This window comes from Chiloscyllium plagiosum, chromosome 23 (assembly GCF_004010195.1).
Source record: "Chiloscyllium plagiosum isolate BGI_BamShark_2017 chromosome 23, ASM401019v2, whole genome shotgun sequence".
Classification (NCBI taxonomy): Eukaryota; Metazoa; Chordata; class Chondrichthyes; order Orectolobiformes; family Hemiscylliidae; genus Chiloscyllium; species Chiloscyllium plagiosum.
In genome coordinates this window covers 3,211,221-3,228,695 of record NC_057732.1, presented here as the reverse complement: position 1 = coordinate 3,228,695, position 17,475 = coordinate 3,211,221, and the positions used below count along the sequence as shown (strand labels likewise).

General features: G+C 44.0%; 1 protein-coding gene across 1 annotated transcript in view; it reads right to left on the bottom strand.

The window, feature by feature from the left end:
• The window catches only part of LOC122561441, a 133,298-nt gene that overhangs the window by 56,090 nt on the left and 59,733 nt on the right, over positions 1 to 17,475 (bottom strand). Inside the window, exons 11-12 of the mRNA XM_043713183.1 lie at positions 6,961 to 7,105; positions 2,927 to 3,122 (exon numbers count right to left, since the gene is read on the bottom strand). Of these exons, the coding sequence (XP_043569118.1) occupies positions 2,927 to 3,122; positions 6,961 to 7,105 (341 nt within the window). The remainder of the gene's footprint in view (positions 1 to 2,926; positions 3,123 to 6,960; positions 7,106 to 17,475) is intronic.

The window sequence follows — 17,475 nt, the reverse complement described above, 5'->3', positions numbered from 1 at the left end:
CTGTTTTGACAGGTTAAATGAAGTGTTGATTTTGGTTGATTGACATCTTTAGCTGATTACAATAAACTGTTCTTTTTGTGAGCTCTTTTGTCAATGTCTAGATGGCTATTTAAGCAAGGAGAAGAGTTGTGAAGCTTTTGGAAGCCTCTTTGTTTAACCTTTTGTTCATGGGACATAAATGTCACTGACGAGTTCAGCATTTATTGTCCCTCCCACATTCCCCAGAGGCTAGTTAAGAGTCAGCCACATTGCTGTGGGTCTGGAATCACATAGAAGGTAAGGTTGGCAGATTTCCTTCCCTGAAGGGTATCAGTGAACCAGATGGGTATTTACAACAATCGACAGTGGTTACGTGATTATTCCAGATTGCTTATTAAATTTAACTTTCACCACCTGGTACAGTGAGATTCAAAGTCATATCCTTTGAATATTAGACTGGGTTCCTGGATTACTATTCCAGTGACAAAACCATCACCTTCTCCTCCCTGCTATCTCAAAAACCTTCAAGGGTTCCAGATGACAACACATGCTCCCAGTCTAAAAACCAGCCAGGAGTGGACATAACTGGGAAAGAGGAGTGGACAGCCAGGAATCACAAACCCTCCATAGCCAATTAGCAGGATCTGGTGATGGCTACTTAAACCCTATTGCAGGAATAGGCCCACAGGGAAGTCCACCAATCTGCCTGCAGCCTGTTCTCAGCTCTTTATTTTTATGTAAAATAATACAAATGACAAAAATAGCCCACCATGGGCATTATAACATGAAGCAAACCCACTACTAAAAATGGAAGGAAGAAGAGTTGGGTGGGAGCTAAATCAAAGTCTCAGGCAGGAGGAAATGATGCAATCCAGCCGTTATGGTGCTGATCTATCCCAAAATCCATCAGGGGTTTCAGTGTGGAACTCAGCTCTAGTACAGAATCCATGAGCCCTGTCTACTCACAATCAACTCTGGAGATATTCTAGTTGACCTGCATTTCTAATACTTGTAGGGAACAGAAACCTGTGAGAGTGAGGGGAAAGAGTAGAATAGAATAGTAATTTATTATCACTTGTATCATTACAAAAGTGCTTAAGTTATCACCATCTGGCACTTAAGTTAATAACAAAAACCACATATAAAAAAAATTAAGAAAAAGTCCATCTTTGTTCAATTCGCAGCTCAAAGACTTCCCAAGGTCAAGGGACAGACAGGAACCAGAGCGGCTATTGCTCCCTCAGAAGAGATGGCCCACATTTGATTCCAGTCTTGGATGTCTGCCTGTGTGGTGTTTGCACATTCTCCGTGTCTGCGTGGTTTTCCACCAGGTGCTCTGGTTTCCTCCCACAGTCCAATGACGTGCAGGTTAAGTGGATTTGCCATGCTAAATTGGCCAGGGATGTGCAAGCTAGGTGGATTAGCCATGGGATATGTGTGGTCATGGAGATGGGGTGGGTCTGGTTGGGATGCTTTTAGGAGGGCTGTTGTGGACTCTTTGGGCCGAATGGCCTGCTTCCACACTGTAGAGATTCTATCATGATGCCAACATTTGAGCTTTCATTTGAGCTCCTGAGAACCTATTTTGAGAAGCCCTCCATTAGACATCCCTCATTGTGGTATATTGGTGAGACTGGATTTGAAATACAGTTTTGGTTCCCCTCTCTTGGAGGCAGTGCAGGAACAGTTCACTGGATGGATTCCAGAGATGGAAGATTTGTCTTATGGGGAGAGAATGAGCAGTTTAGGCCGATACTCACTGGGGTTTTGAAGGAGATCTAATTGAGGTATATAAGATGCTAAAGGGGATTGACAGAGTAGATAGTGCAGATATTTCTCCTTGTGGTACAATCTAGAACAAGGAGCCATAGTTTTAATCTAAGGGCTAGCAGATTCAAGACAGAAATGAAGGAGGAATTACTTCTCTCAAAACTATGGAATACCTCAGAGTGCGGTGGACGCCAGGACATTAACTAATTTTGAGAAGGAGGTAGACAAATTTTTAAGTTAGGAGCAAGTTAAAGCGTTATAGAGAGTGGGCAGGGAAGTGGAGTTGAGGCTGAGAGGAGATCAGCCATGATCATATTCAATGGCAGAGCAGACTGGAGGGGCTGAATGGCCTACTCCTGCTCCTAGTTCTGAGGCTCTTACCCTCTTATTCTTTTTAATCCTTGCCAACTGCTTTCAAGATTAGACTATAAGGTTGTAGGATCATGGGTAGGATTCAACAGGATCATGGATGATCGGACATTCCTCACATTCATACTCTTTTCCCCATTAGACTTGATTTCCCATACTGATTAAAAATCTACCTCTCAGCCTTAAATATACAGAAGGAATCATTCCCCACTGCTCTCTTGGATGAAGAAGGCGAAAGACTCACAACCCTCTGAGAAAAGAAATTCCTCCTCATCTCAGCCTTAAAATCGTTGTCCTTTCAATCTGAGCTCTCTGGTCTTAGACTCTGCCACAAGGGGAAGTGTCCTCTCGGCATTATCCTGGCAAGCCCCTTAAGAATCTGATCTATTTCAATGAGATCACCTTCATTCTTCTAAACTCCAGGGAGTAGAGTCCCAACGTGTTTAACCTTTGCTCATAAGACAATCCCTCCACACCAAGAATCATGTCTCCAATGAAGTATCTTTCCTTAAAATAGGGGACCAAAGTACCCCAGATGTGGTTTCACCAACACCTTGTGCAGTTGCAGTAGGACGTCCCTACTTTTATCCTCCAAGCCCCTTGAAATCAGGGCCCACGTTCCATTAGCCTTCCTGATTACCTGCTGTCCCTATGACCCAGCTTTCTGTATTTCATGTACAAGTTCCCCCAAATCCCTTGGTACTGCAGCTTTTCTCCATTCAAACAACATTCTGTTCTTCCAAAATGAACAACTTCCCATTTTCCCACCTTACTCTCTAAGTTTGGAAACAGCTTCCCACTGACTAACCTGGTAAAGGTGCAGCTCCTGGGCACACACTTATTCTGTTCCTGGCCGGGAGTAGACAGAAAGCGAGCGTAGTCTGCCTGTGCTGAAATACCTTTGCCTGCTGGCATGTAGGGTTGGAACGGTTGTTTCTTTGGTTGAACTTTGGAGATATGCCTCTCACTCTCGCTACGCCTGACGAATGGAAATTTACTGAGACCTGTGCAAACAAATAATCAGGGAAATTCCAATCACATCAGGAGTGTGTGGAGAGCTCTTGGAACAACATCTCAAAATATATCTTTTAATTAAACCATCAATTCTTGTCAGTGTTTATTGAATCAATTCTGTCCCCATGAAACAGGAAATCAGGATTTTTTTAAAATCCTCCTTTCGCACACCATTTCAGTCTGTTAGTAATTGAAGTGTTAGGATTAGAGAGGGTATCGGTTTAGCTCAGTTGGCTGGATTGTTAGTTTACAGAGCAGTGTGATGCCAATAGTTGGGTTCAACTCCCATCACCAGTCTGAGGTTATCATGAAGGACTGTCCTTCTCAACCTCTCCCCTCACTTGAGGTCCTTCAGGTTAAATCACCACCAGTCACTTCTCTCTAATGAGACAGCAGGCCCTATGATCTGGTAAGACTATGGTGACACAGCAACAGGATTAGAGAATGGATGGGTTGAGTTCAATGTGAAGACAGGGGAAAAGTGCTGACTTCCAGGGATTGGGTCATCAGCGACTGTGTGTCACGTTGTACTCGACATATAAATGGGATGAATGTTAAGTAACAACCATGTTGTATTCAGCCTCAGGGCTGTGGGTCTCATGAATGTAACCAGCCAATCTGTTCATATGGAAACTGCTGGAGAAACTCAGCAGGTCTGGCAGCATCTGTGGAGAGAGAAAGCAGAGTTAACGTTTTGAGTCTAGTGACTCTTCTTCAGAACCAGGAAAAGGTTGGTATTGATGCAGAAGATGGTGTTGGGGTGGGAATTAGTAAACAATAGGTGGAAATGGATCCAGAGAGAAACAGAAACATTTGCGTCGGTAAAAGAGTAGATAAAGACCAGCCCAGGAGAATGAATAGCTTCTAATGGAGACTATTGTAGCTGAGAACCGATGGTGTGTTGTAGCAGCCCATGTGATGACAAGGTCTAGTGTGTGGGGGGTAGGGTAAGGATATGGGAGAAGGCCTAAAATTACTGAAGTAAAAACAATGACTGCAGATGCTGGAAACCAGATTCTGGATCAGTGGTGCTGGAAGAGCACAGCAATTCAGGCAGCATCTGAGGACGAGTTCTGAAGGCTGTAGCGTTCCAGGCAGAAAATGAGATGCTGTTGGCTGGAGCACAGCAGCACGCCTGAGAACTGAGATGTTGGCCAGGGAACAGGATAGTGTGTTGAAGTGACAAGCAACAAGAAGCTCAGGGTCTTTTTTGCGGACAGAATGTAGGTGTTCTGTGAAGTGGTCACCCAGCCTGCAATTGTACAAGAAACCGTATTGTGAGCAGCGAATACAGTAGACTAGATTGTGTGAAGTCGAGAAGGTGGTGCTTTTGATGAAGGGCTTTTGCCTGAAACATCGATTTTCCTGCTCCTTGGATGCTGCCTGACCTGTTGTGCTTTCCCAGCACCACATTCTCGACTCTAATCTGCAGCATCTGCAGTCCTCACTTTCACATAGATTGTGTGAAGTGCAGTGTTGATATGTTGTTGATATCTGTTGATGTTATTTTATCATTATATTTATCCAAGGGTTGGCAAGAGAGTGAAGACTCAGAGCCAATTATTCAGCATCATTAGAGAATTTACATTTTTGCAATGTGCTACTTCCCATCCTTACATTTTCAGTTTCCAAAAGGCATTAATGATCCAGAAGGATTTTTATAAAGGATGCATTAGACAAGTTTTTAATTCCACACTTTATTAAATTCAAAATTACTCCACCAGCCAGGGAGGGATTCGAACCCATATCCCCATAACATTGGGGCTCTGGACTATAATTACATTACCATGTACTGTCACCCCTCCCCTCAGCTGATGAATCAGTGCTCCTTTGTGCTGAATAATACTTGGAGGAAATTCTGGAGGTAGTAAGGGCACAAAGTGGGGGATTTCAATGTCCACCACTAAGAGTGGCTCAGCAGCAGCACTACTGATTGAGTTGGTCGGGTCCTAGCTGCTCGATTGGGTCTGCGGCAGGTGGTCTGCCAGCTGCAGGTACATCTGTCCATGACAATATCGGTAAGAGTGACCGCTGCACAGTCCTTTTGGAGACAAGGTTCTGCCTTCACAATGAGAATACCCTCCATCATGTATTGTGGCATTACCACTATTCTTAAAATGATACACTTCAAACTGATCCATCTTTACAGAATTGGGTACTCAGGAAACGCTGTGGGCCATAAACCCATAGAATTGTAGTCATCTACAATCTGTAACCTCATGGCCTAACATATCTCCCACTTAACCATTACCATTGATCCAGGGGATCAACCCTAGCTCAATGGAGAGTGGAGGAGGGGGTGCCAGGAGCAGCAACAGGCTTATCTATAAAAGAGGTGTCAACTTGGTGAAACTAAAACAGGACTATTTGCATGCCAAGCAGCATGAGCAGCAAGTGATAGGTAGGGCTATGTATGGTTGGCACTGTAGCTCAGTGGTTAGCACTGCTGCCTCACAGCGCCAGGGACCTGGGTTTGATTCCAGCCTCGGGCAACTGTCTGTGTGGAGTTTGCACATTCTCCCCGTGTCTGTGTGGGTTTCCTCTGGATGCTCCATTTCCTCCCACAGTTCAAAGATGTGCAGGCCAGGTGAATTGGCCATTCTAAAATTGCCCATAGTGTTCGGTGCGTTAGTCAGAGGGAAATGGGTCCGGATGGGTTATTCTTTGGAGGGTCAGTATGGATGTGTTGGGCCGAAGGGCTTGTTTCCACACTATTGGGAATCTAATCATCCCACAACCAAAGGATCAGATTTAAAATCAGTAGTCCTGCCACATCGAGTCACGAATGACGGTGGATGATTAAACAACTCACTGGAGGAAGAGGTTCTACAAATATCCCCATCCTCAATGATGGGGGAGTCAAGCACATCAGTACAGAAAATAAAGCTAAATCTTTCGTACCAACCTTCAGCCAAAAGTGCTGAATGAATGATCCATCACGGCCTCCTCCAATGGTACTCAGCATCACCAGTCTTCAGCCAATTCGATACACTCCATGTGATATCAAGAAACTAATGGGGATACTGGATATTGCAAAGGCTATGGGCCCTGAAAACCTTCTGGCAATAGTGTTGAAGATTGTGCTCCAGAATTTGCCGTTCCCCTGGCCAAGCTGTTCCAGTCCAGTTATAACACTGGCATCTACTGGAAAATGGAAAATTGCCCAGGTATGTCCTGTACAAAAAAAGCAGAACAAACCCAACACGGACAGTTACTGCCCTGTTAGTCTACTCTCAGTCAGTGACTATGCTACCGAGCAGCAGCTGCTCAGCAATAACCTGCTCAGTGACGCCCAGTTTGGGTTCTGCCAGGGCCACTCAGCTCCTGACCTTATTCCAGCCTTGGTTCAAACATGGACAAAAAGAGCTGAATTCCCGAGGGGAGGTGAGAGTGACGGACCTTGACATCAAGACTGCATTTGACCGAGTAAGTGAGGGACTCAGAATTATGGGCAAACGGCAGGATATGGAGCTGAGGATGATCAGATCAGCCATGATGTCATTGAATGGTGCAGCAGATATGATGGGCTGAATGGCCTATTTCTATTTCATATGCACCTATTGTCTTCATTCTTCTTCCCATTGTAGTGGGATTAGTGAAACAGAACATCACCCATTGTATAAAGTCAAAGTCCCATTCCTGAAGAAGGGCTCATGCCCGAAACGTCGATTCTCCTGCTCCTTGGATGCTGCCTGACCTGCTGCGCTTTTCCAGCAACACATTTTCAGCAAAGTCAAAGTCCCAACCAATTACTCTCATAAAAGTAATGGGTAACAATTCGCAAACGTCAAAGATTAAACAGTTCTCTCTGGGTCTGGTGTAACTTACCAGTTTCAATTCTGTAATACTCCATCCAGTCATTGATAATGTTCTTGATCTTCCTGTGTAGCTGCCGCAGGTAATGGATGGTGATTTCTGGAGCAGCACGTGGAGAAGTGGCTGATCTCTGCACAGTGGAGCGCTTCCTGAAAATCTATTGAGGGAGAAGGTAGGAAGAGCTTTTATTTGCAAAAACATCTTCTCCTCTCCATCCACACCTCCTCCTTCCCCTCCCCTCTCCTCCTTCCTTCTACCCTGGTCCAACTGCCATCCTCAACCCCCTCCCTAACCCCCTCACCCTTCCCCCCCCCTCTCTTTTCTTCCTCTAAGTATCTGCCCTCATCATTTCCCGTTCCCATTTCCCACTTCTCCACCCTCTCCCCTCCCCCACCTATACCCCTCTCTTTTCCCTCCCTATTCCCCATCTTCTCACCTTCTCATCTCCCTTATCTTTTCCACCTTTCCTGATCCCCACTGTCTACCTTTCTCTGTGTCCCCTCCTTTCCTTCCCTGCCCAATCCCCCTCTACCTGCACTCTCACCCTCTAAACCCTAACCTCCCCATCCCCCAGCCTCTCCGCCCACTGAGTCCCATGTGATGTCATTCCACAGGGTGATGTCACCAGAGTGGATTGCTGTCATGGGTGTGAGAGAGTGAGTGTGTGAGAGAGTGAGAATGAGAGTGAGTGTGTGAGAGAGCGTGTGAGAATGAGAGAGTGACTGTGTGTGAGAGAGAGAATGAGAGTGAGAGAGAGTCAAAAATCACATGACACCAGGTTACGGTCCAACATCTTTATTTGAAATGACAAGCTTTCAGAGTGCTGCTCCTTCATCAGGTGCTAATGAGAGAGGAAGACTTTAGATACAGACTTTATAAGGAAAAGATCAAAGGGTTATACAACTCATGCGAATGATTTGAACACACCTAAGATGGTTCTTAAATCTTTATTCACTTAGAATGGAGGTGCAGGTTTTATTGATTAATATGCAAATCCCATAATTCCTTACAAGTCACTGCCCTGAGATAATTTAAAGTCTTATCAAAATAAAGGAGGTGACACCTTCAGTCAGGCAATGTATTTTAGGTGTGAGGTCTTGTTTGGAGTCTGTCTGTCTCTTAACTTTAAATCAGATTGGTTTTATTTCCAAAGTAGGAGTTTATAAAATGACACATTGACTGACTGCCTACAGATTGTGTGCTTTTTGAAAAAAATAGACTGCATCTGCAAACACAAATCTGCAAATGCCAATGCCAATTTACCCCACGGATTTATATGTGTGCGTGTGTGTGTATGTGTGTGCTTGTGTGCACGTGCATACGTGTATCTGTCTGAGAGAGAGTGTGCACGAGTGTGAGGGAGTCTATGTAACTGAGAGAGTGTGCATGAGAGTGCGGTGTCTGAGAGAGTTTGTGTATGAGAGAGAGTGTGTGAGTGTGTGTGAGATACTGTATGTGTGAGTGTGTGTTTGAGGGAGAGTGTGCGCAAGTGTGAGAGAGTCTGTGCATCTGAGAGAGAGTGTGTGTGTGTGAGATACTGTGTGTATGTATTTGAGTACCCACAAGTGTGAGGGAGTATATGCATCTGTGAGAGTGTGCATGTGTGTGTGTGATAGAGTGTGTGCATAGAAAGAGTCTGTGTGACTGTGCACAGACTCTCTCATACACACACTCTCTTTGACACACACTCACTCCCTCCACACCCCACCCACACACACACACACTCCCTCCACTGCAACCCCCCCATACACTCATACACACACACATACACACACTCCCTCCACTGCAACACCACACACACACAAACACACACATATAAATCCGTGGGGTAAATTGGCATTGGCATTTGCAGATTTCTGTTTGCAGATACATTCTATTTTTTTCAAAAAGCACACAATTTGTAGGCAGTCAGTCAATGTGGCATTTCATAAACTCCTACTTTGGAAATAAAACCATTCTGACTCTAGGTTAAGACACCGACAGATTCCAAACAAGACCTCACACCTAAGATACATTGTCTGACTGAAGGTGTCACCTCCTTGATATTTATCTCAGGGCAGTGACTTGAAAAGAATTCTGGGATTTGCATATTAATCAAAAAAACCTGTACCTCCATTCTAACTGATTAAAGATTTAAGAGCCATCTTAGGTGTGTTCAATTCATTCACATGGGTTGTATAATCCTTTGTTCTTTTCCTTATAAAGTCTGTACCTAAAGTCTTCCTCTCTCACTAGCACCTGATGAAGGAGCTGCACTCCAAAAGGTAGTATTTTCAAATAAAACCATTGGAATACAATCTGGTGTCATGTGATTTTTGACCTTGTCCAATCCAATCCAACACTGGCATCTCCACATCATGAGAGAGAGAGTGTGTGAGAATGAGACAGTGAGAGTGTGTGAGAGAGAGAGTGAGAGAAAGAGAAGAGACAGTGTGTGTGAGAGAAAAGGTGTGTGTGTGAGAGAAGAGAGAGTATCTGAGAGTGTCTGTGTGTGTGTGAGTGAGTATTTGGGGAAGGGGCTGTGAGAGTGAGAGGGAAGATGAACAAGGCACAGCGTTGAACACTCCTGGTCTATCACTGATACAATGAGGTGAAGCTTTCAAATTTTTGAAAGAGAATCATCAGAGAGATCACTGGGAGAAGAATTGTACATCACACAGAATAAACTGTCATGAGGTACAGCCAACTTTGAGCATTTTAAAGAAACCTCATTCTTCTCAGTTAAAGAATGAGAACATTTCCAAAGATACACTGTATTCAAGAAAATTAATCTGCTCAACTTGTTTACAGTGATGTGTTGCCATGGAAGCATGATCACTTTGTTGGATCAACTCAGTATCAGAACACAGGTATCCTAATGTGTTTTTGGGGTAATAGTCTGTGTTGCCTAGAGGCAGTGAAATTAAAAACTGTCAATTATACTGAAGCTGTGTCCTTTTACTGCACCTTTTTGATATGTGAGTTCCACTGTTCAGCATCTTCAACATCATCTCACTACACTTCATAGGCACAGAAAAAACTGACACCAAGCAAAGGAAAACAATGTCAGGACAGATGGACCAAGATTCAGTCGAAGGCAAAGATTGGAGAGATGTTAAAAGGGGTAGGGAGAGGTTGTGAATTTTAGCGAGACAGTTCTAGAGACCGCGGTGTAGACAGCTGAAGTTACAGCCAGCTGCCTGAGGTGGTGTGAAGGACATTGAAAATCCAGTTGAGGTCAGGAAGGAGGAAGGCAGAGCGATAAGAGAAGCCAGTGCAAGGCTGTGAAAGGATATGAAGGCAAGAGTAAGTATTTGAGGAATGAGCTGTTGCTGGAGTGGGGTCGTGGACGTAGTCAGAGCAGTGGAGCAGTTGTGTTGGAGCCAAAGATGGAGGAGGGGTTAACAGTGGGAGATTGGCAAGTGGAAACATTGAATCTGAAGAAATAATGGGGTGGATTTGTGTTTCAGCAGTTAATAAGCTGAGACAGATACAGAGGTGGGTGATATTACAGTAAGAGGGTGGGGAGGAGTATCAGGTGATGGACATGGGGTTGGAAGCTCAGCTCAGGGCAAAATTTCAAACGATCTGGCTTAGCCTCAAACAGTGACTCATTAACTAGTGGTTGGGAAACCGTTCATTCAGGGTAGTGAAAAGATTGGCTTTATCTTTCCAATATATAATTGTGTCACACATGCAGTATGACAAATGAGAGACTGTCAAGGAGCCAGGGATTGAGAGGGAGATGGATATTGACTAGGAACTTAAATTGAAAGACTTTTAGCAGTAAGATAAGGAAGAGCTTTGACACACTGGCAAGGAGGGCTGAATGCTCTTCTGCAAACACCCATCGATGTCAAGTCAATTGTCAAAATCTGGGCTTGGCAGGACTTTTCCACCAAAGATACTGAATGGTATTGGTCAAAGGCATGAATACAGACACAGCTGAGCCTGGTCTCATTGGAGTGGATAGCATCGAGAGGTTGAACAACCTCCTCCAGTTCCTGCCACCTGCAATATGTTGGCTCTAAGTCAGAACAGAGCCTAAGAATGACATCTTCAATGGAAATATTGAATTAACCCATTCACTATAAGAGAGACATTAAAATAATGAATCTGAATTGAATCTGAATCTTTGGAGGGAGGGGGATGCAATGAGAAAGGGGATGGGTCAGTGAGAAAGGGAGACCAGTGAGAAATGCAGGGCATGCCCAGTGAGGAACAAGTGACGATATCTGTTACAAAGCAAGACCAATAGTCACCCCTCTGCCACAATCACAGAGGGAAGGTATGTGCTTCCTGCTCAGTGGGAGATTTCACACACACTGATCTCCCCAATCTGGCTCTTCCCTTCCTTCCTGCTCCAGTCAGTCATTACTTACTGATCCTGGTTTGGTCAACCTTCTGACAGTATCTTTACTCCTATGTTTCGATCCTCTCATTCTCATAAGTAACCTGGCTGCTGTTGAAGAAAATGTTGTATCTGTCTGTAGCTCTCCCTAAAATATTGCATAATAAATATTGAATTTGTTGGGTCTAAGATATTGAAAGACACTTCTCACATAGTAGGTATAATTAGTAAGTTTGCAGATGACACCAAAATGGGAGGTGTAGTGGACAGCGAAGAAGGTTACCTCAGATTACAATGGGATCTTGATCAGATGGGCCAATGGGCTGATGACTGGCAGATGGAGTTTAATTTAGATAAATGTGAGGTGCTGCATTTTGGAAAGGCAAATAAGAGCAGGACTTATACACTTAATGATAAGGTCCTGGGGAGTGTTGCTGAACAAAGAGACCTTGGAGTGCAGCTTCATAGTTCGTTGGAAGTAGAGTCGCAGGTAGATAGGATAGTGAAGAAGCTATTTGGTATGCTTTCCTTTATTGAACAGAGCATTGAGTATAAGAGGTGGGAGGTCATGTTGCGGCTGTACAGGACATTGGTTAGGCCATTTTTGGAATATTGCGTGCAATTCTGCTCTCCCTCCTATCGGAAGGAATTTGTGAAACTTGAAAGGTTCAGAAAAAATTTACAAGGATGCAACCAGGATTTGAGCTACAGGGAGAAGCTGTATAGGCTGGAACATCGGAGGTAGAGGAGTGACCTTATAGAGGTTTATAAAATCATGAGGGGCATGGATATGATAAATAGACAAGGACTTTTCTGTGGGGTGGGTGAGTCCAGAACTAGAGGGCATAGGTTTAGGGTGAGAGGGGAAAAATTTAAAAGGGACCTAAGGGGCAACATTTTCACACAGAAGGTGGTACATGTATGGAATGAGCTACCAGAGGAAGTAGTGGAGGCTGGTACAATTATAACCTTTAAAAGGCAACTGGATGGGTATATAAATTGGAAGGGAGTTGAGGGATATGGGCCAGATGCTGGTAGGTGGGACTAGATTAGGTTAGGATATCTGGTCGGCATGGATGAGTTGGATTGAAGGGTTTGTTTCCATACTGTACATCTTTTTGACTATGACTCTATGACATACATCTTAGTGTAGATCTAGTCTCATTGTTTATCATATATTAGCACTTGGACATTCGTCAAAAATACTAAAGCAATGCGTAACAGTAAAAGGACTTTATTGTTTTAAGAGGTCACAGAATGGTTGACCCAGTCAGACACTGTGAATTCAGCTGGAGGTAATGAATGCTAAGGGCCAACAATTGGACTACTTCCAGCTAAATGTCAGCACTAGCCAAGGATTCCTATCCCAGTCTGTTTCCCAGTCTCCTGGTGACCACAAACAATTAGGAATGAGCCACCAGTCACTGGCTATTCCATGAGCTGATTTAAAGTCAGATATAAATAACTGCATTTCTGATTAGTAAATAGGAAATAGGTAATAGTAATAACCATTGCTGGTCATGGAATCTCAACACTCATAGGCATGTGACAATTGCAAGAGAACTTGGTGAGATAAAAAGGAGAGATTATATTTTATTTCCTTAATATGTAGATGGTAGAGACACCTATATAAGTAAATATGTGCGTATGTGTAACCTACACTCAAGGAATCTAAGTTGCTTTGGCAATATGCACTTCATTTGCATACTGTACTCCAGAGCTACAGAGAGTGATGTATGATCTCTCATGTTCGTACCACCTACCAATGGCCTAAGATTTAGAAGTTGATCCTCAGTCTGTTTGTCTGCATTGTGAATGTGCCATCCTTTGCTACCAAACCCTTGAATGGGATCCAAACTCAGAGACAGGGATGCTACCCACTGGGTCTGTATACTGCTGAATAGAGAGACACGAAGGGGTTCTGTGATGCAGGTGTAATGTCCCTATCCCTGAGCCAGGTGGCCTGGGTTCAGGTCCAACCTGTTCCCAAGTTGTGTAATAACATCTCAGAACAGGTCAATGAGAAAAGATGCTGACAAGAGAGATATGATACTAAGGCTTTTCATTGTGACTCATCAGGCAAGAATGCCAACCCTCAGCCAAACAATTTATATTTCAGGAGAAAAGGGTGCTGATTGGTTGGCAGGTTGACTTTGATTGGCCAAAGTGTTGCCATGGCCAAAGCAACAAGGAACTATAACCTACTAAAGGCCCAGTTAATTGATAAAAGGTAATACAGAGGAACCTCAAATATCCAGGATTCGTTTATCCGAATATCGGATTATCCGGCAAGATCGCAACGTCCTGATGTTCAGCTAAACTATGTTATCTAGAATTTGATTATCCGGAATTTGATTAACCAAACAAAATACTCCCCTGCTGTGTCCTTCGGATAATTGAGGTTCCTGTTTATCTGTTTGAATGTATTCCTTTTGCTTGCAGAGAGCAGGTCCCTATATATGGATGCACTCCTAACAAACATAACCCAGCCACAATGTGAGTTGAACTGTTCATTGTAAATTGGTGGTTAGTGTAGCTATTATCACACTCATGATTGTTTGGCAAGTACTGCGAAGTCATTGAATCACATCTAATATGGATATCATGCTTTGTGAGCATGGGCTGTTTGAGTACAGTTTGTATTCAGGCTGTTATGAAGTGCCAAAGGAATGTTCTAGTTACTTGATCAGGGGGTCGCTGACACATTAGGCCTACACTCCAGGTGCCAGAACTGAAATCCTTACATGATGTTGTTGAATTGTATGGTAGGCACACTCTTCTCTTGGACTAGCAGCAGCTTCTTATCAGTAACAGTGTGAATCAGCTTGCTTTTTCAACTTGTCAGACGTTTCCTTTCAAGGGTGTTTGAGGCTAACCGGGTAATTTCCACATTCTAAAGTGGAGTCTTTAGCAATTTGGCAGGTTTGTGAGAGGTACATTGTGAGAAATGGTCTAATCAGGCTAGCCATTGTCCCAAAGGACAGCTTTGATGCATTCTGTTTCTGCAAGCTGGCTGCAATCTTGCATGACTCTATTTCAACAACTGCTGTTGAAACCAGTCATTGCAGCGTGTGGATCTATATTAATCCCAATCTGATCAGTAAAGATTGGCTTGTGACTGACAATGGTAAAGAGCCCTTTGCTCCTACAGCACAAATTATTATTGCTCGAAACGTATCTGTCTTATATTTGTCCTGACTCATCCTGTTTCTCATTTGAGCAATATTCGAATTCTTACCACCATTTCCAAGTGTTGTGTGAAATATTTTTAATTAAAGTTACCACATACAATAACTCACCCACAATGACGTTGTCAGTTATTTTTAATTGGACAACAGTAAACAACTAAAATAGAGGTTGCTGATACATGAACTATGACTTTATCAGGATAATTATCTGCAGATTTTGTATTAATCTTCTGGACTGCTGGACTGAAACAGGTTGAATGGACAGAGAGTTTACTTCAGCTGCCTCACTGACTTTGTTCAATTGTTGTTCCACTCATATTATCCCCTTGTTCAGACTCTGCTGGTCATTCACAGCAGAGCATTTATTACACTGAGTTATTGAACTAATTGGATTAAACTGGGTCAGCCTTAAACAAAGGAGAAAGTGAGGACTGCAGATGCTGGAGATCAGAGTCAAGAGTGTGGTGCTGGGAAAGCACAGCAGGTCAGGCAGCATCCGAGGAGCAGGAGAATCAACGGTTCGGGTGTAAGCCTGATGAAGGGCTTATGCCCAAAACGTCAACTCTCTCGCTCCTGGGATGCTGCCTGACCAGCTGTCACTGGTCTAGTATTCCAGAAGGCGGCACAGTGGCTCAGTGGTTAGTACTGATGCCTCGCAGCACCAGGGACCCGGGTTCAATTCCAGCCTCGGGTGACTGTCTGCGTTGAGTTTGCCCATTCTCCTCGTGTCTGCGTGGGTTTCCTCCGGGTGCTCCGGTTTCCTCCCACAATCCAAAGGTATGCAGGTTAGGTGAATTGGCCATGCTAAATTGTCCGTAGTGTTAGGTGCATTAGTAGGGAGTAGGGAATGGGTCTGGGTGGGTTGCTCTTCGGAGGGTCGGTGTGGACTTGTTGGGCCAAAGAGCCTGTTTCCACACTGTAGGGAATCTAATCTAATCTAATCAGGCCCTGGCTAATGCTTTGGTTCAAATTCTACCAGGTCTGCTGATGGAATTTCAATTCAATTCATAAACCTGGACATGAGCTGTCATCGAATGTCATTAACAACCCATCCAGTCCACTAATGTTCTTTAGAGAAGGAAATTGCCGTCCTCACCTGGTCTGGTCTACATGTGACTCCAGACCCACAGCAATGTGGCTGAATCTGAAGTGCCCTCTGAAATGGCTGAGTGAGTCACTCAGTTCAAGGGCAATTAGGAACGGGCAAGAAGTGCTGGCCCACTCATGTCTCATGTAAATTATGTTGAAAAAAAACATTTACATCATGAGAGGATCCCAAAATGTTTTGCAGCTCACTGTTGAAATACAGAAATGCAGCAGCCAATTTGGATATGGGAGAACCCCACAATGTCTTAATGATATTGGCTCTGGGGTATTAACTGACCAGGACCCCCCCCCCCCCCCCCGTCCTTCTCTAAAAGTTTTGCTTTGCTTTGATTTAATTTATTATTGTCACATGTACCTGGGTACAGTGAAAAGTTTTGTTTTGTGTGCAGTACGGGCAGATCATACCACACAAAGTGCATTAGGGTCATAGAACAGAGAGAAGAATACAATGTTACAGCTGCAAGAGAAGGTGCACAGGCAGCAGGATCAACATTTAATTTAAAATTTGAGAAGTGCAGTACGGGCAGATCATACCACACAAAGTGCATTAGGGTCATAGAACAGAGAGAAGAATACAATGTTACAGCTGCAGAGAAGGTGCACAGGCAGCAGGATCAACATTTAATTTAAAATTTGAGAAGTTTATTCAGAAATCTAATAACAGCAGGTAAGAGGCTGTTCTTGAATTTGTTGGTACGTGTTTTTAAGCTTTTGTATCTTCTTAATGACTTATATACTTAATGGTTAGGTCATGGGGAGTGTTGTTGAACAAAGAGACCTTGGAGTGCAGGTTCATAGTTCCTAGAAAGTGGAGTCACAGGTATCTAGAATAGTGAAGAAGGCGTTTGGTATGCTTTCGTTTATTGGTCAATGCACTGAGTATAGGAGTTGGAAGATCATGTTGTGGCTGTACAGGCTATTGGTTAGGCCACTTTTGGAAAATTACGTGCAATTCTGGTCTCCCTGCTATAGGAAGGATGTTGTGAAACTTGAAAGGGTTCAGAAAAAAATTACAAGGACATTGCCAGGGTTGGAGGATTTGAGCTATAGGGAGAGGCTGAATAGGCTGGGGCTGTTTTCCCTGTAGCGTTGAAGGCTGAGGGTTGACCTTATATAAAATTGCAAGGGGCATGGATAGGGTAAATAGGCAAAGTCTTTTCCCTGGGGTGGGTGTGTCCAAAATTAGAGAGCATAGGTTTAGGGTGAGAGGGGAAAGATTTAAAAGGATCCTAAGGGGTAATTTTATCACACAGAGGGTGGTGAGTGTATGGAATGAGCTGCCAGAGGAAGTGGTGGAGGCTGGTACAATTACAACATTTAAAAGACATCTGGATGGGTATGTGAATAGGAAGGGTTTAAGAGGGATATGGGCCAAATGCTGGCAAATGGAACTAGATTAATTTAGAATATCTAGTCAGCATGAACAAGTTAGACCAAAGTGTCTGTTTCCATGCTGGGAGCTGGGAGGAGTGAAGGGGGATTGGTGCTGACAGTGCAGCATTCCCTCAGTACTGTGCAGTGATGCCGACCTGTATTTTTGTGGAGTCGAGTGTGAACACACTGACCCTACCAGGACATGCCCGATAATGGACGTGGGGTGAGCAACACTCACTTATTATCCTCTCCCCTCAGGTTGATCACCCTCTGCAGGTTTCCCCTGGGACAACAGAAATCAGAGCTTCTCGGCCTTTGGAGTTTGCACGTTCTCCCCGTGTCTGCGTGGGTTTCCTCCGGGTGCTCCGGTTTCCTCCCACAGTCCAAAGATGTGCAGGTCAGGTGAATTGGCCATGCTAAATTGCCCGTAGTGTTAGGTAAGGGGTAAATGTAGGGGTATGGGTGGGTTGCGCTTCGGCGGGTCGGTGTGGACTTGTTGGGCCGAAGGGCCTGTTTCCACACTGTAAG